At 42.4% G+C, this 25,533-nt stretch overlaps 1 protein-coding gene across 3 annotated transcripts in view; it reads right to left on the bottom strand.

The window, feature by feature from the left end:
* Window positions 1-25,533, bottom strand: part of FBF1 (Fas binding factor 1) — a 1,798,645-nt gene that overhangs the window by 302,263 nt on the left and 1,470,849 nt on the right. For all 3 annotated transcript variants that reach the window (XM_044090504.1, XM_044090506.1, XM_044090505.1), the window contains one exon: window positions 24,916-25,101. In XM_044090504.1, the coding sequence (XP_043946439.1) occupies window positions 24,916-25,101 (186 nt within the window). The remainder of the gene's footprint in view (window positions 1-24,915; window positions 25,102-25,533) is intronic.

Raw genomic sequence — 25,533 nt, 5'->3', positions numbered from 1 at the left:
TGATGTGGTAAAACGCATCCTTCAGTCTACTTAACACATCCAGTTGTTCATCCTCAGCAGAGGTTGGATGGACTGAACCATAACCATCCTCAACTTCATGTTCTTTACTGATTTGTTCAGTGATATCACGTCTAGAATTGGCCACAGGTACCCTGTCTTTTTGGGTACCAAAAAGAACCCCAAGTAAACACCCGATACAACTTGATCTTGAGGGGGGACCTCCAGGCTGATTCTTTTTTGCAGCAATTTTACGATTTCTATGGCTGCATCCTCCCTCGGATTGTGTTGTACATTGGGGAGGATAGACTTTTGTCTTGGCCTCTCTAAAAAGGGAATGGAGTTTCCTCTGGATACAATCATTAGCACCCATTGATCATTTGTGATGGCTTCAAGATTTCGGGTGAAAGGAAAAGTGCCCCCCAATGCCTCCAGAGGAAAGCAGTTAGGCAGCTGTTCAGGAGTGCTGAAAGGGTCTGTCCAAGAAAGACTCCTGACACCTCAGGTTCTGTGGACCCCCTCAACCATGTGGGCGGTGTCTACCATTCTGGTTATTTCCCCCTCTGCCTCTGGAGGAAATTTCTCCCTGAGAATCCTGAAAAGGACCCGGAGATTTCTTGAAATACATCTTTTTACTCTCACACTGGTTCCAGGAGAAGGACTTTTGTAGAGCACAAAAACATATATTGATAGCAGACAGGGTCTTCCCATCTTTCCCACTGCTGCAGAGTGTGTCTTGAACAGTGGGCCCAAACAAGGTTGATCCATCAAAAGGAGTATTGACGAAGGACACCTTGAAACGTTTCACAAAGTCACACAGATGCATCCAGGCATGACGCCTTATGGTAATGTCAGAACCCTCTGCTGCATGAGACACCAACCTCATGGACGCATTAGACCGGGATTTGAGGGTGGCCATTCTGGAGGAAAACCTTTCTGATCCTCAGCAGATATGGATCCCAGGGAAGAGTTAGAGAGCTCCTTGACTAAGTCCCTTTGTAGCCTCGTAAAATGGGACAGGTAGTTTAGCAGTCTCAAGGTAAAAGTGGTTGAAGCACAAACTCTTTTACCAAATCTGTCCAAAGCCTGCAACTCCCTATTAGGGAGATGGACAGAGTAGCTCTCTTGGGCCAGCTCCTTGTTGGTGGCTGCAGCAACAACCATGGCATCTGCTGGAATACCCTTAGTCCAAAAAGTTTTGTCCTGGAGGGCACTCAAGATTTTGTCTGCATGCTTGGGTATGGGCTCTACTGTATCTGGTTCCTGCCATTCCCTAGAAGACACCAACTCAATGAGTGGGGCTGTAGGGGGAGACACTCAGGATGTAGATGGGCTGGACCCAAAGGCCTTCAACAGTACTGTTTCCTACAGGGAAGGGTTTTGGGAAGGCCATCCACCTCTTTGGTAGAGGATTTCTAAGATGTCTCCAGAGGAGACATCATCCAGTGGAAGTCTTGGGGACCCCTCCTTTCCCTCAAAATCAGTATCAGTGGTGACAGAATCCTCTGGGAAATCAATGTGTCTCCTTCTTGCACAGTCTCTTCTGAGAAACCTCCTCAGTGGGATGCTCCGGGGAGGTGTCAGCAGATCTCTGGGGGTCCATAGATGGGACAGTCTGGAGGCTTCCTGGGACCGGCTGCCCATGTGGTAGAAGAGAGGTCTCAGAGACAAATCCAGTGGAGACAGGGACTGATCCGCAAGGGTGACAACCGAGGGTTTCCCAGAGAGGGAGACGACCCTCTCCACCACTTCAAAGGCAGAAGGGCTCTGAACTCCAAAGCGCAGTTCTCCCAAGGCCAAGGCCACTGGAGCAGATACCCCTCGGGAGCACTGTGCCTCCTGCTCTGAAGGGGGAGTTGGAGCTGTATAGAAGAAAGGGAAGAAGCAGGCAGCAACCCCTTAATAATCAATTTATTCCGTTAATCCGCCAGAGCTTGTGGGTGAAAGCCGCACAGATAGAACAATCACTGCTCAAGTGAGAAGGCCCTAAGCAACAGACACACTCCCTGTGGGTTCTCAGACAAGGGAATCTTGTGCCCACAGGAAGTGCACTTATTAAACCCTAAGGGCTTATCAGCCCTGTCTGACTTAAGTTCGGACATAACGAGAAGAACTTTATATATATAATAATCTATATCTATATCTATATCTATAGATATATATATATATATATAGAGAGAGAGAGAGAGAGATAAAGCAAAGAAAGAAAGGAGGGAATAGGGCTATGGTGGACAGAAAACCCAAATTACAACTACAATTACAAATATAACTCTACTAACTAAAGATAAAGAAGGTAAGGAGAGATGTAACAGAAAAAAGAAGAGAATCTGAAAACTTAAAACTCACTGAGAAAACACACTCAGCAGGAGGAGATTAACAGCACCGAAACCTCGCTGCTTGCTCGACGAGCAGCAAATGAGATCTGAGGTACTTTGTGGGAAAGAGGAGTTATGGGTAGGGAGAAAGAGCTCAAGCATCAAATCTCAAGCCAGTGAAACAGCCAAGTCAGTTCTGAGGGTCAGAACCGAGACCCACGGGTTAATGAACGAATGAAGATGACAAAATTAGATACCTTGATTATCTTATGCTTTTAAAGTTGATTTTTCAGAAAATGCTCTGGAATGCTAGGATGTGTTCAGGCCGTAAGAGGTACAATATACCACACCACACAGGTGTTAATGAGTTAACCAGGATCACAACATTACTATCGATTTGCATCTTAATATTTATTTGTCTATGTATTTCATTCAAACGCCAGAAATCTAATAATAGCATTGGAAACAAGAAAACATGTACTCTGATAGCCAAAAACAGCACACTGGTTAATGATTGAATACAATCTAAGGATATGATGTAATGTAAATCTTTTATGAAAACTGCACGAGGCCACAAACACTTTGTAATATGCTAAAAAGCTGTCCTCTCAGCTGTGACCATAATCTGATCCACTGTACTCAGACATCAGATAGAACAGCCAAAGAAACACTAGGTACCAAGATGCTCACAGTTCTAAATATTTAGTGCTGGATTTTCTCTTCAGCAATGTGTGAAGCAGGGAGTATAAAACAGTTAAGCTGTACTTGCAATTTAAATTAACTGAATGCTTTACTAGGTAAATGTGTTCTGCAAATTCTTCCATTGTGCTATTGCATAACGGTCTAACTGGATCGGCCCACTCATCTGCTTAAAGTCAACAAACAAAAAAACAAATATGCTAATTAAAAAAAAATCAAGCACCACAGTATGCAAATGGAGACTCTTACCAGCTACACACTTCAGAAGAGCCATGGTGAAATAATAATCTTCTTGTGTTAAGTGTAAAAGACCTGTTTTGTTCAAAGTAGAAAATAAATCAATATGTTGATGGAATGAATCAAAGTGAACTTAGGTCACATGATAACGAAAAATCTAGGACTAGCAAGTCAAGAGGTCCTGGTATAAATGAAGAAAACTCAGTAGTGATCTTATATGTTTTTTCTAGAAAAAACTGCAACCAAAACAATTACTTCCAAAGCAGCAAACTCGGATTACAAGTAACCGATGGATCAAAAGGAGGTATAAAGCACGTCTGCAATGCAAAAAATACAGTTGCTCAAGTTCCACTTACCTGCAATCGTAGAACCTCCTAGAACACATTTCCTTACTGGTATATGAGTAGTAGTGCCTTGCTACCCTTCCTCTGGTAGTCTGCCAAAATACAGAACTCTTCCTACCGCATGTCTGTGAGGGTGAAGGACCAATTACCTGGTAGGACAATGACAGCCCTTCACACTCAAAGAAAGGACCCTTTCAGTTTTCTAGGGTCCAACAGAAACAGCACGTGGAAACACAAGTTAAGCGAAACCTACCATTCCAAACCAAATGCCACACACACACACACACACACACACAGGCATGCATGCAAACACACACAGACACACATACACACACACACACACACACACACACACACACACACACACACACACACACACACACACACACACACACACACACACACACACACAACAACAACAAAAGTTTGCTGAACCAAAGCACAACAGCAGCTCCAACAACAACAACAACATACACCCAAGAAAGGGGGGGGTCTTCCAGTAAGGCAGTGTGTTCTACGAAAGCATACTGTTAAAGGTAAGTGGAAGTTAACACAATTATATTACACAGGTGGTATCTCACAACCATCTAGCAATTCGTCCATTTCACAATTCAACCGCACTTTCGGCTCTCGCGTGCCCTGCAATTCAACCACCATCTCTCAATTCGACCTGGAAAGGAGGCTGAAAAATTGTTCATTGTTTCATGTTGCTGTCGTGTTGTTTATGTGGTGCCACTGTTTCTTTAAGTGTTGCGAAGAAATGGGGTCAAAGTATAGTGAAAAGAATAGTGATACTGCCAGGAAAATAAGTGGCTGAGCACTGAAAAGAAGAAATCACAGGTAAAATTGAGAGATGAGGTAAAATAGGACAAATAGCAGAACAGTATGGCGTGAACAGGTCTACCGTTTCAACATTTTGGAAAAATAGAGACAGCATCATTGGTGCTAAGGTGTCAAAAGGAGCAACAAAGGTTTTGGACAAACACAGAAAAACAATTTATAAAGATATAAAGATGCTTCTTGTTTGATCCAGGAGAGGCAGATGAAGGGAGATCCAGTAACTCAGACCACGATCTGTGAGAAAGCTAAGCTCATCTATGAAGACCTAAAAAAAAATGCCAGGAAGTAGCTCACAGCAAACAGAGGAATTTGAAGCAAGTAGGGGATGGTTCCACAGATTTAAAAAAGAAGTGTTATGAGACAAGGAGAGGCAACTAGTGCTAACAAAGAAGGTGCACAGAAATTTGTCGAGGAATTTGAAGGACTGATAGAGAGAGAGAAGGTTATCTGTCAGAAAAGATTTTTAATTGTGATGAAAAGGGTTTTTTCTGGAAGAGATTGCCAAGTAGGACTTACATAACCTAAAAATAAGCTAGGATTCCAGGTCACAAGCCCATGAAAGATAGGCTCACACTCCTCCTGGCAACAAATGCCAGTGGAGACTTCAAGCTGAACCCCCTGCTGGTATATCAATCAGAAAACTCAAGATGCTTTGGAAAAAAGATTATAAAAATCAAAGCTACCTGTTATGTGTCAATCAAACACCAAAGTGTGGGCAGACCACTCAGTTTTCAAGGATTGGATTTTCGAGGAGCTTGCTCCAAGTGTGAAGAAGTATCTGACAAAGAACAATTTGCCAATGGAAGCTCTTCTGCTTCTGGACAATGCCTCTGCCCACCCACGAGAGTTGCAGGAAATTCTTCAGATAGACTATGATTTCATCAGTCAGTTCCTGCCTCCCAACACAACTTCTCTCATGCAACCTATGGATCAACAAATCAATGCCTACTTCACAAAGCTCTACAGAAAAGCACTCTTCTCAATGTGACCCATTCTTCAGATAAAACACTGAAGAAATTCTGGAAGACTGAGTTCAACATTCTTCATGCCATATCATTCATCAAAAGTGGCTGGGATGGAGTGTCGCAGAAAGCCTTTCGTGCAGCCTGGAGGAAACTGGTGCCTTCCTTTTGCCACGGCAAAACTGTGGATGAAGCAGCTGAAGGGCTGCAAGACATCATTTTCACAGCAGAGCACCGGGACATAGGTTCATACTAGGCTATCTACCCTAGGGCATTTATAAGCCTAGCCAAAGTGTGTTTGGCTTTCGTCACCCATTTTAAATTAATTTTGCTATGCCCTTTTTCGAGGTTAGTATACTGTGCCTCTGTCTAACAGTGACACAGAAGTGATACCCGGGGTAAACCTACGATCTCCCATCCACTCATCAAGATTCCTCTTGAAGAGAGTCAATGAGGGACTCTGCCTAACCTGGACTGGGATTTTATTCCAGAGTGAAGGGAGCCTCTGGGTTATGAATCTGTCCCTCCAGCATGTCCTATTTATTTCAGTGCTGAGGTTCAAGTCTCTCGAGCACGTGGCTCGATGGGATTTGGATTTTCTGAGGTGCAGCATGTCCATTAATTCCGGGTTGGACATTGCTTTATACGTCAGGCAAAGATCGCCTCTGAGCAGGCGGTATGCCACTTAGTAGAGCTGGAGTTTCTTTAACCGGGCAGCATATGGCATCTGTTTGAGCCCTTTGATCCTCTTGGTGAGGTACTTTTGGGGTCTTTCCAGTTGCTGCAGGTGTCTGGTAAGGTACATCCCAAAAGGGGCATTGTACTCAATTATGGGCCTGATGAGGGATGAGTAAAGAGGCACAATGACCTCCTCCGATCTAGATGTGAATCCCTTCATGATTAGGTGGGCTATATAAAATGTTTTTCTAACCACTTTGGCCACGTGGTTGCCAAATGAGAGATTGATATCAACTTGGGTCCCCAGGTCCCTAATTACTTCTTCTGTACTTAATGGATTACCACCTATGTGGTAATTTGTGGGCACTTTGTTTTTGCCAAAGGGGATGACTATACACTTTTTGGCGTTTAGCTTGAGGCCATGGCTCTGGCACCAGTTGTCTGTTTCTATGAGGCCCTTTTGGGGGATGCTTGTGTTGGCTGGAGAGTCGATTATGGTGCCCAGTTTGCAGTCATCTGCGAACTTGGTCAGCCACAGTCTTTCCGTGTTGGCCTGTACCTCTGAGAAATATATACCGAACAAGAGAGGTCCTAGAACTGAGCCTTGTGGGATGCCACTTGTAACTGGTTTGGAGTCTGACATGGCTCCAGCAATTCTAACCATGTGGGTTCTGTCCTTGAGCCAGTTTGCAACCCATCTAGTGACGTAGGGGTTTATATTTAAGCTGGTGAGCTTATCTATAATGCCCAAGTGGGGTATTGTATCGAAGGCTTTTGTGAGGTCCAGGTAAGCTGTGTGGACCACCTTCCCCTCGTCAATGGCCTTGGTGACTGTTTCAAAGAAATCGACCAGGTTTAAGAGGCAGGATCTGCCCTTAACAAAGCCGAACTGGGTAGGATCCAGTGTCTGTAGGTCCCCAATATCTTTATTTATGAGGTCCATGATGATCCTTTCCATAGCTTTGCAGACCAAGCTAGTCAGGCTTATGGGGCGATAGTTTCCAGGATCCGTTTAGGCACCACCTTTGTGGAGAGGGACCACTGTTGCTGTACGCCACTCTTTGGGTACATACCCTGTAGTAAGGCTGACTGAACAGTAGTTTTATGTTTGGGTTTAGCTCTTCTTGGAGTTCATGTAGGATGCAGACCGGGACACCGTCTGGTCCCATTGATGCTGTGTTTTTTGCTTTGGAGAGGGCGGCTCTTACCTGAGCATCTGAGATGTCAGGGGGGCAGCACTCTGCTGGGATAGATATTTGCCCTTTTGGTGTGGAGGGGGGGCAGTTTGCGCTGAACCTGTCAGCTAGGATGTTGGCAATGTCTGTGGGTTCGGTGTATTTTTTGTCATTTTGGACTAGTTCTGAGCATATCTGGGAATTCCCACCCAGGTTCCTAACATAACTAAAGAAAGCCTTGTGATTATCCTTAGTGTCCTGTGCAATTTTTCTCTCGAAGCTGGCCTTAGACGATTTTATGAGTGCCCGTAGTATTTTGCTAATACTGATCAGAGATGCCTTCCCATTTTGGGATTTTGCTCTAACATGTAGTAGCTTCCTCCTCCTATTGTATAGTTTGTTTATGGCTGGGGTCCACCAGACAGGACGTCTGCCTTTGGAGGATTGGGTCTTGGTTTTATTTGGGATTGCATGAGCCATGCATTCTTGAAGGTGTTCATAAAATGCGTTTATAAAAGATTCTGCAGTCTTGGCCATATTTTCCACAGGCCCGGGGGCTTTGAAGGATTCCACCTCAGTTTTGAGGAGTGTGAAATTTGCTTTAGAGAAGTTTTTCACTGTGGTTTTCTGGGCAGGGGGTGGGGTCAGGATGTGAATATCCAGTGAGATTAGTTTATGATCTGATCTTACCAGTGAGGGATACACTTCTGGTCTGGAGTATAGAGTCCCCATGTTGGTGATGATCAGGTCCAGTATGTTTTCCCCTCTTGTGGGAGTGGTAACAAGTTGTTCCATAGCATTTGAGTTTTTAAATTCTAGGAACCTTTGGGCTAGGGTGTTGGAGCTAGAGTAATGCTCCCAGTCTATGTTTGGGTAGTTGAAGTCGCCCAATATAATGGTGTTTGGAGAGACCTTCATATTTTCCAGTGTTCTCAGGAAGGCCGAGTGGGGTTCCTGGGTTTGGGAGGGTGGTCTGTAGCAGGCTATAAACTGGAAGGCAGTTTTACCCACTGTTAGTTGCACATGGATAGTCTCTGATGCTTCGTGCTGTGCCACCAACCTGGAGGTGTGGGTATCTTTGACGAATATTGATACTCCCCCTCCTTTTGTGGTTCGGTCCAAGTTTTGGGGCCGAAAAGCATGGTATGAGGTTTAACCTGGTAGTGCTGGAGTGCTGTCGGGAGCCTTGAACCAGGTTTCTGTTACTGCACAGATATCAATGTTCTCCATGCTAAGGAGAGTTTCGAGTGCATGCATCTTGAGGTTTAGACTTCTGGCGTTGAGTAGCATTACTCTTAGTTTCTTATCCCTTGTGATACCTATGGAGGTGGGTTTGTCTTTTGAGCCTTGCCTAAAAAAGGCACTATGGGGGTAGCAAGAGCCTTTGCCAATATCCGAAAGCCCAGGGGTGACAGGTGCAAGCCGTCCCTAGCGAAGCATAGTGGCTTGTCGAGCATGTCATTCCAGGCTGACAGGCATTGGATCCCCTTTGAATGATACCAATACTTAAGCCAATTGTTGAAATTGATCATCTTGTCTTCATATTGTGGCATCATTCTTGGTGAGGGTAAGATGCTACTCAAGGTCAGGGTCATACCGGCCTGGGCTACATGCTCAGAGAGCTCCTCTATGTCTCTTTTCATGTAGTCTAGGGAGGTACATCTCAGGTCATTCACACCAGCATGGACAATGACTGAGTCATATTTGTACTTGCCTTGGAGTGACCTGAGTGCTTGTGTTATGTGGCAGATCCTAGCGCCCGGCAGGCAGCTCACCGTGACCTTCTCCTTGTTCAGCCTGGTGAGCGGGACATCAGTGTGCCTAACGATAGAGTCACCTATTACAAGTGTATCAGGTGTGTTGTTTAGCCTTAAGGGCTGTGACTGTTCGGCACACTGGCTTTTTGAGCTATGTGTTGCACGTGTTTTGTTTTGGGGTAGCGGTTGCTTGGGTGTCTGCTTTGGCGGTCTCTGCTGCTTAGCCAGATTTTTATTTAGAGCCTCCGAGTATGTTTTTGTGTATTCATGTGTTTGGTTTGCTGTCGTGGTAGGTCTATGTGAGACTGGAATTGTAGTGAGTGTGGTTTCCTTCTCCTCCTGACTGGTTACGCCAGTACTTAGTTGAGAGAGCTTAGCCTCCAGTTTGGCTATATGGTTGCATCTCTCACATGTGTTGGAATTTGTTGGGAGGAGGAGAGGGTTGTCTGTGTACATGAGGCAGTTGTAACATTGCCTCAAGATTCCCAGATTCACCAGCTGGACCAGAGAGGAGATTGACAACTGACCTTTGGACATGCTAGAATAGTATTGGGAATTCCTTTATAATTGAAAAAAAAGGGCCAATGGGGAACAAGGTACTCAAGGGGAGTTTGTGAGGGTGTAGTGCTTTTAATTTTTTCAGTGCTGACTTATATAATTGCTTTAGTGAGCAAGTGCCATGTAACTTAAATGCAATGTGTTACAGGTAACTTAAATGCAAAAACAACAAACAGTAACTTTCTTTCAAGTGAAACAAGGAAATAAGTACAGTAAGCAAAAGCGCTGAAAAGCCGCGTTTTAGGTGGAATTAGCTTTTCAGGGAAATAACAAGCAAACAATCAACAAGCATACAAACAAAGCTAGATTCAGCAGGCCTCGATCTAGTCTATGCTACAGCAAACAAGGTGTACCAATTACAGTAAGAAGCAGTTCAAATATGCAGGCACTATAAGCCTTTAACCAGAAATTCCCAGCTCAGAAGGGCAGAGTCCAGACTCTCCTCCCACAAGAGTGCAGACCACGAACCCTCTTAATGTAAAATAGCTGGCCTGAAGCCCAAGTGCTTAAACCGGAATTAATACACTTTTAGAATAACAGACACTGAGCCCTCAATCAGCAGTTCCCAACTTAGAAGGATGTAAGCTACCTGTTCTGCCACTACAGTGCAGACCACAAACCTTCCTAATGTAAAACAACTGGTCTGAAGCCCAAGTGCTTAAACTAAAAGGCTTAGAATGAGTTACACCAAGCAGTAATAAATACAGTTGAGTACTTTTAAGATGACGCAAAAACAAAATAAAGTAGGAAGAAACACAAATACAGTAAAAGCAGATATTTTTTTTTTTTTTTTTGTGGAAAGAGAGAAAGGAGTAGCAGAAACTAAGCTGATTGGCCTTCTCAAATGTTCTCCCTGTACTGGGTAGAATGAGGTAATGACACTAGACTGGGAGGAGGGTTCCAGATCAAATTTACACTAGGGGCAGGCAACTGCAAAGCCACCAACTATAAAAACTCTATACCAACAGGGAGGGAAGGTGAGAAACAAACTGCAGAAATGTGTATCACAGCTGAAAAGCAGCAGTGAGCCTTTAAATGAAAGTTTTAAACAGCTAAAGGAGCCTCTAGAAAAAAGAGTTTAACTGCAACAAGTTATCAGAAATAAACAACCCAACAGTTGCTTAACAAAAGTGGACAATTTCCAGTTAATACCTCACACACAGTGAAACTAGCTAGAAAAATACACAGTGCACAAAGTGCTATAAATAACAAAGAAATAAAGAACAAAATAAACAAAAAACAGGATACTTAATGTTATATATTATAGCTCCAAGTTTGCTGAGTGTCCTTTCTTCGATTAGCTGAGTGTAAAATCATAGGGGTAGTGGATGAGACAGATGTGGAGGAACTGCTATAAGACCATGATGACGAGCTTACAATGTAGGAACTTACAGCACTTGGCAATGAGCAGTTCAAAGAAAAAGAAACTGAAATTTCTTCTGAAGCTGAGGACACCAGAGAAGAAGGACCTATGCCAATAGGTTGCATTAAAGAACACTTCTCCATCTGGGAGAAGGTGTAAGCTAAAGTCTTGGAGTGGCACCCCAACACAGGAGACGTCAACAGGATGACGGTCTTGTTTAGCAACACATCCATGCAATACTTCAAGACCATCCTGAAACAGAGGGAAAGACAAGTTAACCTGGATACATTTTTTTCACCTACACCTGCCAAAAACAGAGGGAAGAGGTAGGAAAGGGAGAAGAATACTCCCTTTCCAACAACTAAAGAGTACGTGGATGTTGTAAATAGTGTAAATATGATGACTCGTTCAGTTTTTGGCATGGACACTGGTAGGGCTGGGCAGAGAGAGAATGAGCACAAGTATATGATGCTGACTCACCTGAATGAATGACCCAAGTAGGGAGCCACTGAGCAAAGACCAGGTGAGGGATTAAAAAACAGACACACCAAATATACACCATATTGTGTGTATTATTTCTTTTGAGGGTGTGGATGGGAAACTCTTGTAAGGTATTTTAAGTTATAATGTTATTATTTCTTTTGGAGTTGTGGACAGGAAACTGTTGTAAGATGTCTTAAGTTATAATTTATATCACATTAAAGTGAACTAAATAAAAAAACTAATAATCAGAGACAAAAGATATTCAATTCATAACTGCTATCACACAATGATGTAATGAGCATGCATTTTAGCTGGACAGGGAACATGTTAGCCTACATTCTTAGATGGATTTCACATCAAATAAATTTGCATGTAGCATGCGAGCCATAGTTTTAGAAATACAGATGTCCTCCATTCCTCCTCCATCCCTCTTCACATCCTCTCCTCAATTTAAGAGATGTTCTACACTTCAAATCATGGTGAGCTACATGTTTTTTTTTAATTTTTAGTGTACTTTTTAATTTTGTTTGGACCAGGAATTAATTAAACCATTTAACATACATTTGTATGGGAAATGGCGTCTTGCAATTCAACTGCCATTCTGGAAGATATTACGGTTGAACTGTGAGGTACCACCTGTATTTAACAAACATACTTCCTTACTGGCATATGGGTAGATTCCCAAAGCTTACCCAGCCTGGAAGAAGGAAGGATAAGGGTCCAGGAGCCCCTGGAGAATGGCCCTCATGAAGCCTGCTCTGGATCTAGATAAAGCATTCAGTTTGTAGTGCTTTGTGAGGGTATGAATCAAGGACCAAATTGCTGCAACTAGAATAATTCAAAGACAGGTTTGGATGCCAAGCCCTACACAGCTTTCATGCCAACTGGGGTGGGGGGTGGGGTTGAATCCTGAAAGGATATTGCTAGGAACAACCAAAAACAAAATATCACACCCTAGAATAAATAATACACCAAACAGTAAGGGGGAAGGAAGAAGGGAGCAGCTACTGCAGCAGTGATCATTCAAATATCTACTGTTATCATAAGTTTACTTACACAACTGTACTCTTTTCTTCATATTGATCACTGCTGAATGTAGCCTAAGGAATATGGGTAGATTACCATAGCTTACAACAACTGGGAGGAGAAAGGGTCCAGGAGATCCTGAGGAATGGTCCTAGCAAAGCCTGACCTAGACATGGAAAAGGGATCTAGCGTTTAATGCATTGTAAAAGTATGCAGAGGGGATCAAGCTGCTGCTTGTAGAATACTTCTAGAGACCAGCCCTTTCCAAAAAGCCATAGATGAAGTCAAGGCTCTAGTAGAAATGTGTCTTGACCCTTTTTTGTTGTGGTGCGAATAACAAAAGGTAACAGCCTGAGACACCCACTTGGAAAGTAAATATGTGTAAGCTGAACTTACCATAACAGTAGATGATTGAAAAATTACTGCTGCAGTAGCCTTACCTATATGTGTTATATCCTGTCAAGGATATAACAGCCAACCAACTTCCAAAGCTTCAGGGCAGCTTCCATGTGCCCAAATTGTAAAGCAGCAAGAGCTGAGCTGACTAAATGACAAGTTTGGACACGAAGCCCTTCAGAACTTTCCTGCCAGCATACAGAGGGAGGCTGTGCCCTGAAGGGGCAAAGCTAGGAATAACAAAACATAAATGTCCACATACTGGCATATAAAGGCTAAGGCAGCAGTGATCATTCAAATACCTAATTTTAAGGTCAGTTCAACAAGCACAACTGTACTATGTTCTTCATATTGATTATTGCTGCAGTATCTTTAGCTATATAGGTAGATTACCAAAGCTTACTGTATTTGAGAGGTGGAAGTAGAAGGGTCCAGAAGCCCCTGGAGAATGGTTCTAGCAAAGCATGATCTAGACCTACAGATAGAATCCAGCTTGCAGTGCTTTGTAAAAGTAAGTATAGAGGATAAAGTAGCAGCTTCTAGATTACTTCTAGATTTCAACACTTCCCAAAAAGCCATAGAAGAAGATAAAGTCCTTGTAGAGTGGGCCTACACTCTACCTGGAATAGATGTCCCACGGTGAGTATAACAAAAGTTAATAGCCTTAGATAACCATTTGGAAATAGTCTGTTTTGACACACACAGGTTGTCCATTCTGCTTACCTTTATAAGGAATTAACAACTGATCCAATGATCTGAAAGATTTAGTTCTGTTAAAATAATATGCGAGTTGTCTCTGGACAACCAAGGTATGGATAATCCTTTCTCTCTTCTTTAGAACTTCTTCTCAACTTTAGTTTGCTCTGCATCAAACCTCCCTGAGCTCCAAACAAAAACTCAAACTGCCTTCTCAACGACTGAGAACTGGATGCTCCAAAATCACCTCTCTTTGAATGCCAATAAATCAAAGATCCTTCTATTCTCTCCCTCAAACTCTATCCATCTAGACAAAACCTCTTTCAAGTTTACAAGCCTTGCCAACTCCACTACAGAAGTTGTTCCTTTTGCTAAACTTTTTGGAGTTACTACTGACGAACACCTAAAATTTGATACCCATACTCGGCTAAATATAAATAAAACCCATCAGAAACTTGGCATGCTGTACAGAAACTCCCACTTCCTCTCCCCCTCAACAAGACAGACCCTCACCACTAGCTTCTTACTACCCTCATTAATGTATGGTGCTCCCCTACTAACCAACCTATCTTCCTCCATCTCTTCTAAACTAGAATCCTGTTACAATAAAATCTCAGTTTGCCACCATTTCCAAATACTCCATTTACCACTGTAAACCTCTCCCACAAGCTGCAATGGCTAGAACTCCCAAACTACCTTGACTACCCCCAACTCATCACCACTCACAAGCTTATTTTCAAACCAAGTATATGCCCAGCACTAACAAACATCTTAACATCATACACCCCAAACAGAACTCTAAGATCTACCCACCAAAATCTAATTTTGGTTTTGTAAACCAAACCATCCCGCTGGTCAGCTTCTCCTATCCTTTTCTGTTGCCAAAAATGGAATTGTCTCTCTCCATCTCTAAGAATTACTGAGAACTCTGAACACTTCAAAACCCAGCTGCATTCTTACCTCTCCCAAAAATGGAAATGCAATTGCACTCCACCTACCTAACCTGCTTAATACATAAATACTTTATAACAAACAAAGTTTGTTTTTCCTTACACACTATTGATTAACCCTATGTACTGCCTTCATGCTAATGCTACCTCTATACCACTCTCAGAGGATTTAAACTTCTGTAGTAATTTAACTCATGCTAATATTCATGCATAAAGAACTCATCCATGCTAATGTTACTTCTTTATCATTCTCAGATGATTTAAACCTCTATATTAATTTAACCTTGTACTACTGTTCTCAACCACTAAACAAGTAAATATGCTTTACATCCTTCTCCAAGCTGCTGTTTAACTTTTGTTTAGTTTTTGCTACTTTGTATGTAAAATTTGCTTAGTTTGTTTCTGTTTGCACTATGTATTGTACTTCATATTATGGATCCGTGGTGGTGGTGCTGCGATAGCGTTGTCGCCTCACAGTAAGATGCTGTCCGGTTCGATTCTCAGCTAGAGCATCTTCTGCGTGGAGACATGCGTGAATGGGCGTACCTTCGTTAAAGGTTGTGCGTCAGGGCTGGTAACTCGGCACATAAAAATCAACTACCAATCATTAGCGGACCGGAGTACCGCTGTGGCGACCCCTAACTGGAAAAAAGCCGAAAGACACAACAAAATTGTACTTCATATTATGGAGCTTGTACTATGTATTACTGGAGATTTTCTTCCCGGGCCTCCATTGAAAATGGGCTCTTTGAGCCCAGTGGACCTCCCCTGTCATCAAACTGGAAATAAATAAATAATACATAAATAAATTTTTACGTTCAGGTATGAAAATGAGGAGATGGATAGTTTTGCTTAAATTAAATTTGGATACCACTTTAGGCATAAAAGAATTAGTTATCTAAGAAACCCTGTCCTTGTTGAAAATGAGGTAGGGTGGGCTCACCATAACAACTTGCAGCTCAGGTATCCTTTTTACAGAGGTCAGAGCAATCATTAAAACTATTTTCTATGTTAAGAACCTCAATTCAGCCAGATTAACTGGTTCAAATGGAGCAAGTGTTAGTTTCTCTAACACAAAATTAGGATCTCAAGGTGGGGGTCACCATTTTACTTGCAGATCTTATATGCAAAATCCCTTTCAAGAACATTTTCACATGTGATTGCCTTGAAAGATGAGGATCCATGGGCAGACATGCAGAAATGGCTGATAAATGAACCTTAATAAAGGATTAAGAAAGGCCATAGGATAGTAAATCGCCCAAATACTGTAAAAGCAGAGAACAACTAGCCCTGAACAAGTGCTGGCTATGTTATTTTTACCAACTAGAGAATCTTTTCCATTTGCTAATATATGATTTTCTAGTAGCATACTTTCTTGCTTCTATTAGTATCTGCTGGACGTCCTCAGAAAACAGCGGCCTAAAAGGAATTAAGACCCTATCATCTAGGCAGTCAACTGAAGATGACTGAAGTTGGAGTGTATCAAACACCACAGTTCTTGAGTGAGTAGATCCATTCTGTGAGGAAGCTTCTGGTAATCACCCCTTGCCATTTCCCAAAGAAGGGAGAGCCATGGTTGCCTGGGCCAGAAGGGGGTCACCACAATAATTTTGGGGGATTCCATCTGAATCTTCAGAAGTACCCTGAATATTAGCAGAAAGGGTGGAAAGGCATCCAGGAACATTCCTGTCTAAAGAAAAGAAAAGACACCTGTCTTCAGGCCTTTTGCATACAGTCCTGCAACAGAATTTTGCCAGTTGATTGTTCAGGCAGGAGGTGAAGAGGTCTACTTGAGGAACTCAGCATAGATGGCTCATATCTTGGAAGAACCCTGGATCTAGTTTCCATTTATGAGGGTCTTCCTTGGTTGTGCTCACCTTGGCTCCACTGAAGGCGAATTGCCGAGGTACCAGAGCACTCAGCACTTTCATTAAACAAATTTGTTCAGTCATCTGGGTTTCTGCCAGCATTACTGGTTCTTGCGTTGGGTGTTTTTGAATTAGTGGCATGTGGAAAGTTTCTACTTTCCTTTGGTAGTTTTTTGTCACCTTGTCTGCTACACAGCTTAGCTCTCATAGAATGTAGGATGCCTGTTGAGTGGGATTCTGCTGCGAAGCTATATCCCACGCTAACATGGCTAGTCTGCAAAGGGGTATGACCTGACTACCCCTAGTTTGTTGATGTACCACATCACTGTCGCATTATATGTAACCACTTGAAGATGTCCCAGGGACCAAAGATGGTTCAGAGAACTGAGTGCCTTGATCAGGGCAAGCACCTCCTTGATATTTATGTGCTTGCATCTGTCCTTGGCATCCAACACCCCCTGCACTTTTATATCTCCTGAAACTGCCCCCAAGCAAAAGCTGAAGCATCTGTGGTGAATAACTGCTTTAGAGCAGGGAGGCAGAAGGGGAAACCTTGATTTAGGGATATCTATTGTTTCCAGCAAGTGATTTCTCTTCTGACAAACTTCACTACTGGGATATGAAAAGATAAAGGATGTTGACACTGGGACCAAAGAGATTTCAGATTCCACTGTATCTTTCTCATGTGGAGTCTTGCCAGGGGTATCATGAGAATCATAGATGCCATGAGACTCAAAGTCCTGAAGTATTCCCTTGCAGTGACTGAAGTCTAAGTGGAAAACCTTAGGAACAGATCTAAATAAAGAACTGTTCTTCCTGTGGTGGACAAAGTCTTTGAACTGAAGTATCCAGTTGACATCCCAGGAATACAATCTTGTGTGAGGTTGAGTCAAGACAGACTTTTGAATGTTCTCTTGGAATCCCATCCATGAGATAAATTCCTGACTTTTTTCCTCACATTTTGAACAAGTCTCTACAAAGATAAACAAGTCATCAAATACAGAAAAATGTGGATATCCTGTAGCCTGCAATGAGCTATAACTGGAGCTAGATACTTTATGAACACTCTTGGTTCAGCGGACAGTCCAATGGATAAGGCAGAGAACTGATAATGTGACCCAGGCACACAAAACCTTAAGAAATGGTTCAAGTATAGATTAATAGGAACGTGATGCTAAGCATCTTTTAAGACTAGTGTTACCAGGACATTTTTAAGAGTAAGAAGAGGTATCAGGTTGTGAAGTGACATAATTTTGAATTTGGGCACTATCACAAACAGGTTTAGGAAAGAAAAATCCACAACTGTTCTCCACAAAGTTTCTTTCTTTTGCACTAGGTATATCTTTAAATAAAAAACCATTCCCCACCTGGGAAAGAGGAGCTGGTTCTATCACTCCTTGGGACAGCAAGTGATGAAGAACAGGTGGAAACATTAGAGTCTCATCTGCAGGATGAGACGTTACCTCCTGGAAAGCAGGAATTCCCCCCACTGACATATCTAATCCTGATGACTGATTTTGAAAACCCATTTGTCTGAAACAATCTGTTGCCAAAGAGAAAAACTGAGATTCAGACTTTCTGGAAGAGAAAAAGGGCCATGGTGGGAGGGGGTCACAAGGTCTCTTGAACAGTCATTGGTGTGTTCTTGGTTTGGGGAGATTTGAGGCTTCTTTTTGGAACCTCCTTGCCACTTCTTATTAAACGTCTGTTTACCTACATTTTGTTGAGACTGTCTTTTGTGTGAAACTGGATGAGGAGAAAGAAAATCACTTGGACAATTTGAAAAAGGAGGGCTGAAAATCTTAAGAGATTCCTTGGATGAACTTGCCCCTTTCATCACACTTTTTGATCATCTCTGCAGCAGAGAAGCTAAACAATAAATCTCTATCCAAAGGAGAATTTAAAATCTCATTTTTAACATCATCTGTGAGGTTCTGGGAATTCAGTCGAACAAACCTTCTTAAAACCATACTGGTGGCCATAGTGCTAGCAGTATCAACAGAGTCATACACACACACTGTAAACAATGGCCTGTGCAATAGAGGAAACTAAGTTATTTACAGCAGACTTTTCTTCACAAGAAGAAACTACAGTAAAACATTCCTGAAACTTTCACAATATGTCAAAATAAACTTTAATATACGAGTCTGGCAATTAAAAATTCTGAAATTCAAAGTTGCAGAAGTATACACTTTTTTTTCTTAAACATAGTAATAATTTCCCATCCTTATTAGAAAGAGTATGATCGGCATTAGCAGCAGAGGAGTCAACTAAGACAATAGCTGTTGGGTCAAGTTTGGGAGTAATGTATAAAAATAAAAAAAAGGAACTTTACACTTCCTATCTGCCTTTTTAGGGACAACTGGCTGATATTTGAAAAACTGCAGGCAGTAAGACACACATTCTCTAAAGTAGACAGGAAGGGAGGAATGGGTGTAAGTTCTGGAACATCCTTCTGTAAACAACTCATAGTATTTTCTGAGGGACTGAGGAACCTCAGTGTTCCCATACTGAAAACGGAACACTGAAAAATAAATTGCACTTTATTCATCTGTTTTTACTGTGCTTGTGTTTCTTCCTACTTTATTTTGCTTTTGCTGCCTGCCCTTAAAAGTACTAAATTGCATTTATTCTGCTGCATTTATTAATGCTTGTTAGTAGCCTGATTAAATTGTAACTGTTATTCTAAGCCTTTGGATTAAGCACTTGGGCTTCAGACCAGTTGTTTTACATTAAGAAGATTGTGGTCTGCACTGTTGTGGGAGGAGAGTGTAGATTCTGCCCTTCTGAGCTGGGAGTTTCTGGTTAAAGGCTTATTGTGACTGCTTATTTGAACGGTTTCTTTCTAAAATTGGTACGCCTTGTTTTCTGTAGCAGAGACTAGACTCAGACCTGATGAATCTAACTTTGTATAACTTGAACACTAATATTGGTTAACTGGTAATTTTTTAAATCATCTTACTCATTTGTTACTGTTTATATATATATATATATATATATATATATATATATATATATATATATATATATATATATACACACACACACACACACTTTATGCATCGCTGCTTAGCTAGAGTTAAACTACTCCTGGCGCCATAAAGTCTGCTCTTCAAATTTGCCCTTAGAACTAGCCAGTTCTTTAGTTTTAGCACTCAAATCTGTTTTTTTTTTAGCCCAGCAGATGTTCAGAACTCATTGTAAGCACTAAATAAGGTACAAATTACTACAGCACTCAACTTTCCTCAGTTGTCTAGAGGAAAACAGTTTTTAGTACTTAATAAATAAGCACCTATCCAGGCATGTCTAAGGGTCAGCTCCGGGTGTTTTCTCCTGTCTACCTGATGAATCTGGGCATCTTGGGGCAATGCAGCAATTGCCTCATGTACACAGACAACCCTCTCCTCCTACCACCCAACCAACCTGTGAGAGATGCACTTATATAGCCAAACTGGAAGCAAAGCTCTCTTCACCCAAGACTGCACTTGACAGTCAAGAGAAGAAGGTAAACACTTTCACCACACCACGCTCATCACATAGTCCCTCAAAACCTACACACAGAAACACAAAATGCACAACTACATTCACAGAGGTTCTCAATAAAAATCTGTCCAAGCAACAGAGACCTCCAAAGCAGAAACATAAGCAACCTCCACCCCCCCAACACAACCCAAATGACACATAACCCACAAACTCAGTGCACCACTCAACCACAGACCATAAGGCACAACAATGTACTCAACACACTAGTCATGGGTGACACTATAGTCAGGCACACTGATGTTCCACTCACCAGGCTAAACAAGGAGAAAGTTGCTTTCAGCTGCCTGTCGGGTGCCAGGATCCGCCACATAATGCACACGCTCAGGTCTCTCCACAACAAGTACACATATGAATCTGTCATTGTCCATGTTGGTATGAATGACCTGAGACATATCTCCCTGGACTACATGAAAAGAGACATGGAGGAGCTCTCTGATCTTGTAGCCCAGGCAGTTATGACCCTAGCCCTGAGTGGCATCCTGCCATAACCCAGAATGAAATGATACCACACTACAAGGACAAAATGATTGACATCAACAACTGGCTGAGCTTCTGGTGTAATTCTAAGGGGATCCAGTATCTGTCTGCCTGGGATGACATGATCAACAGACCACGATGCTTTGCCAGAGATGGCCTGCACCTGTCACCCTTGGGATTCTGGATACTGGCTAAGGCTCTTGCCACCCCTATAGTGCCTTTTTTAGGCAAGGTTCAAATGACAAATTCACCACCTTAACAGGTACAAGCAAGCAAAATCTGAGGGTAATGCTACTCAATGCTAGAAGTCTAAACCTCAAAATGCACTCACTCGAGGCACTCCTTAAAATGGAGAACATTGACATCTGTGCAGTGACAGAGACCTGGTCCAAGGCTCCAGAGAGCACCCCTGCATTACCAGGATATAATTCATACCACACTTTTCGGCCACCTAACCTGGACCAAAACACTAAAGGCAGAGGTGTGTCCACATTCATTAAGGATATCCACACCTCCAGACTAGTTGCTCAGAATAATGCATCTGAGATTATCCAATTGCAACTAACTCTGGGCAAGACCGCAATCCAAATTGTTGCTTGCTACAGATCCCCCACCTTGCCCCAGGATTCCCACTTCTCATTTCTTGATACACTGGAAAATATTAGGGTACAACCCAACACCCTAATTATGGCCAATTTCAACTACCCCACCATTAACTGGGGAAACTACTCATGTATCAACTCTTTTGCTTAACATTTTCTGGAATTTATAAATTCCAATGCCTTAGATCAACTTATCCACACCCCCACCAAGGGCAGCAATATCCTAGACCTGGTAATTACCAACATGGGTGATCGGTGTTCCACACCAGAGGTCAATTCCTCGTTGGTCAGATATGACCACAAGCTAATCATCCTAGACATCTACATCCCACCCCCACCCCCCATTAGGGAAACCACCATAAAAAAGTTCTCCAAAGCCAACTTCACGCTTCTTAAGACAGAAGTGGCAAACTTCACAACACCCATGCAGATGGGCAATAGAGGCACGACTATTGAATCCTACACAAATGCACTTTATAAGCACTTACGCGAGTGCATGGATCGTGTTATCCCTAACAGAACCAAGATGCTATCCTCCAAAAAAAGGAAGCCAAACTGGTGGTCCCCTGCCATAAACAACAGAACCAAGATGCTATCCTCCAAAAAAAGGAAGCCAATCTGGTAGTCCCCTGCCATAAACAAACTCTAAACAGAAGAAAGAAACTGTTGCAAAAAAGAGTAAAATCCCATGATTGGAGGAACTCCCTGGTCAGCCTCAGTAAGAAGCTGAGATCCCTCATAAAATCCTCCAAAGCTAGTTACGAAAACAAAATCGCCACTGATTCTAAGGACAACCACAAAGCATTCTCTAACTATGTCAAGAATCTCAATGGCAACACTCAGATCTGCTCTGAGTTACAGCACAATGACACTAAATATACAGAACCAACTGATATTGCCAACATCCTGGTAGATAGGTTCAGTGCTAACTTTACCCCCTATCACCCCCTAAAGGGCCCATCTCTATACCGGAAGAATGCAAAGTTCCTGTAATCATGGCTGCACAGGTAAAAAATACACTCTCCAAAGCCAAGAACACAGCATCCATGGCACCTGACAACATCCCAGGCTGCATTCTACACAAACTACAGAACGAGCTGGCACCCCACCAAAGTACCATGTTCAAGCTCAAGCTTTGTACCCACTGAATGGTGCAGAGTGACGGTTATCCCACTTCACAAAGGGGGAATCACCACAGACCCAGGGAACTACCACCCCATTAGCCTGAGGAGCCTGGTCGTCTGCAAGGCTATGGAACGTATCATCATGGAACTTATAAACAAAGACATTAGTAATCTCCAGACTCTGGAACCCACCCGCTTCGGGTTTGTAAAAGGCAGATCATGTCTCCTAAACCTGATAAGACTTCTTTGAATTAGTCACCAAAACCGTAGACGAGGGTAAGGTGGTTCACACAGCCTATCTAGATCTCGCTAAGGCTTTCAATACCATCCCCCACTCTGGAATTATAGATAAACTCACTAAACTAGGTATAAATCCTTATGTCACAAGATGGGTTGCCGACTGGCTCAGTGACAGAACCCACACTGTGAAAGTAGCAGACTCCAAATCCGACTTCAGACCAGTGACAAGTGGAGTACCACTAGGTTCAGTCCTGGGTCCTCTCCTGTTTGGTATCTACTTCTCTGAAATACAGGCGAACACAGAAGGGCTTTGGCTAGTGAAGTCTGCAGATGACTGCAAACAGGGAGCCATAATCAAAACTCCTAACGATGTGGACATCCTACAAAAGGGCCTCACTGAGGCAGATGCCTGGTGTCAAAGCCATGGCCTCAAGCTCAATGCCAAAAAGTGCATTGTCATCCCCTTTGGTAAAAACTCTGTACCCATGAACTACCACATATGCGGTAGTCTACTTAACACCGAAAGTGTGATAAGAGTCCCTGGGACACAAGTGGACAGCAGTCTCTCCTTTGATAATCACATCGCCACATAAGTCAGGAAATCCTTCTATGTGGCATACCTCATCACAGAAGGTTTCTCATCCAGGAAAAAAGAGGTCATTGTTCCCCTCTACTCGGCACTCATTAGACCCATTATTGAGTACAACGCCCCTTTTGGTATGTACTTCACAAGACATCAACAACAACTGGAAAGGTTGCAGAAATACCTCACAAAGAGGATTGCCAGCCTCAAACAGAAGCCCTACGCAGACCGTCACAAAAAACTTCAGCTTTACTCCGTCACATATCGCCTACTCAGAGGCGATCTCTGCCTAACATGCAAAGCTATGTCAAACCCAGAGCTGTTGGACATGCTCCACTTAAAGAAATCCCATTCCCTCTGAGCTACACGCTCTAGGGACCTAAACCTTGTCACCACAATAAACAGAACATGCTGGAGGGATAGATTCCTGTCCCAGAGACTTCCCATACTCTGGAACAAACTACCTATCTATATCAAACAAAGCTCTTCATTAGCACTCTTCAAGAAAAATCTTGATGATTGAATGGGAAATAGGAAATTCACCCCAGGATCACTTCTGTGGCTCTGCTCGACAGGGGCACAGAAAAATAATTTTCTTGGGTGGAGAAAGCCAGGGTACCTTTTTGGCTAGGCTTATATAGGCCCTTGGGCCAATAGCCTAGTACCTACCTATGAACCTATGAAAACACTGGCACATTTTAACAATGGTATCAGAGAAAGGGACACCTCCACAGGGATAATCAGAAAGTGAGCTCTCCTCTGAGTCTGAATCAGAAATCTGAGTACAAAACCCAGAACCTGCATCTTCCTGTTCAGATTTGGGATCTTGAATCTCTTGCCAGAAACGATCAATAGCCTGAATCAAACTCTGAAGCAAGCCCAGTAAGCTACTCCTATCCAAAAAAAAAAAAAAAAACATTTGATAAGAAGTGCATACGTGTTTGCTTTTCTGTTTCTTTTTGACAGGAAAAATGGCACCAACTATGCTACTAATGGCAGCCACTGCTTCCCCAGCAGTGGCACAGCATTATGACACAACAGGGAAACCTTCCCAGTTTCCTCTCCCAAGACCAACAAGAGTAGCTTTCCCTTGCCCACTGAGGGGGCTCCAACAGCCGCAGAGGATGTAGTTCACCCCTGGTCCATAGTTACTGTAGGTGCTACATCAGAGTATAAAGGTAAAAGACGAGTGGTCTGAGATATGACAAAATAGCCACAGCAGAGTCACCCACCTGCAGCTTAGACAAACTGCTAGTCTGCTGTGTGTGTTAGTTTTGTTGTGTTCATGTGTGTTGGTTTGGTTTGTTGTAGTGTTGGGAGGTAGGTGTATTTGTGTTTGTGTGTGTGGTGTATTGTTTTTGTGACATTCATGGTTTTAAATTTCCTGGTTTTGAGTTTGTAAGTTTTCAGCTTTATAGTCTCGAGATACTAAAATTCGATATTTCAATATTTTGGGATTATAAAGTGAATCCGTGTATATACAAATCTAAGGCCAAAGAGGTCACACAGATAAACCATTCAGTAAAAACTGCAAAAACAACAAAGCCAAGTTAGAGTTTTCACTGTGCCTTATACTTCCTATAATTGTGGCCCATGGGATATATGTGAACGACCCCTTAAGGACAGCAAGTGTTTCAACTACATGGCTTCTGAATGTCCATAACTTTTTTTCCTTTTTAAGTCTTTATGGTTACATTCAGGTCAATAAATCCAAACCTCACTAGCTGTGGACATGCATGTTTCAGCACTGTTATTGACCTCATCAGTACAGCATAAGTACATAGTTTGGCTATACTTCAGAAACACACAATTTTTAAATCAAGCTAATGCCCATAAACAAAAGAGACAAGTTTGTATATGAAAATATAGCTATCTTACCAATCTTACTTCCCCCTTTACATTAATTCAGGTATCATGCTTATGCCTAACTTTTACGACAGAGATGCTTCCTCTTTAACCCAGAGTCGATGATATTAATTTATGAAAGCATTGCTTTTCTTACCTTGGCCATGGTAATGATGCTTTCCTCACGTTGTGCATCCATTTGCAGTGCACGACTGGTACTACGTTCCACGTGTTCATGGGTCAGTTTCTGTTGAGCACGGAATTCAGCCCACTCAGATGCAATCTTCTTGCGCTGCTCTGCACACTGTTGCATTACTGACTGCTGTTCTTCCAACAATGCGGTCTAAGAAGAAAAAAAAACAAGACACACGTAACAGGTTCTCTCAGGAAAAATAAGGCACAACATTTCTCCTGACTACATTTACTGGCAGCATTATTTGAATGTAAACATTCAAAAGTCCACAGCAAACTCCTGCTCAAAAGAAGTGACACTTACCAAACTAGATCTACTGTACAAGTTAAGCAAAAGCAAAACTGTACAGTCTTTTGTTAAAATATCACCACCTACTCAAAAAATATGACATGTTACAACATACTGGCATATCTCACATAACGTCACAGTTTATTCCACAAGTTAGATATCCATGTCATACTTTGTAGTCACTATGCTAAAACTGTGTTCCCTTAAACTTGATCTGTTCAATACTGTACAGCATTATAAAACATTCTGATGGAAATAACAAATATGCATTTGCTATTATCAATTAAATTGTGA

Source organism: Protopterus annectens, chromosome 12.part0 (assembly GCF_019279795.1).
Source record: "Protopterus annectens isolate FY-2018-M chromosome 12.part0, PAN1.0, whole genome shotgun sequence".
Taxonomy (NCBI): domain Eukaryota; kingdom Metazoa; phylum Chordata; order Ceratodontiformes; family Protopteridae; genus Protopterus; species Protopterus annectens.
This window is presented reverse-complemented; position numbering and strand designations above follow the sequence as displayed.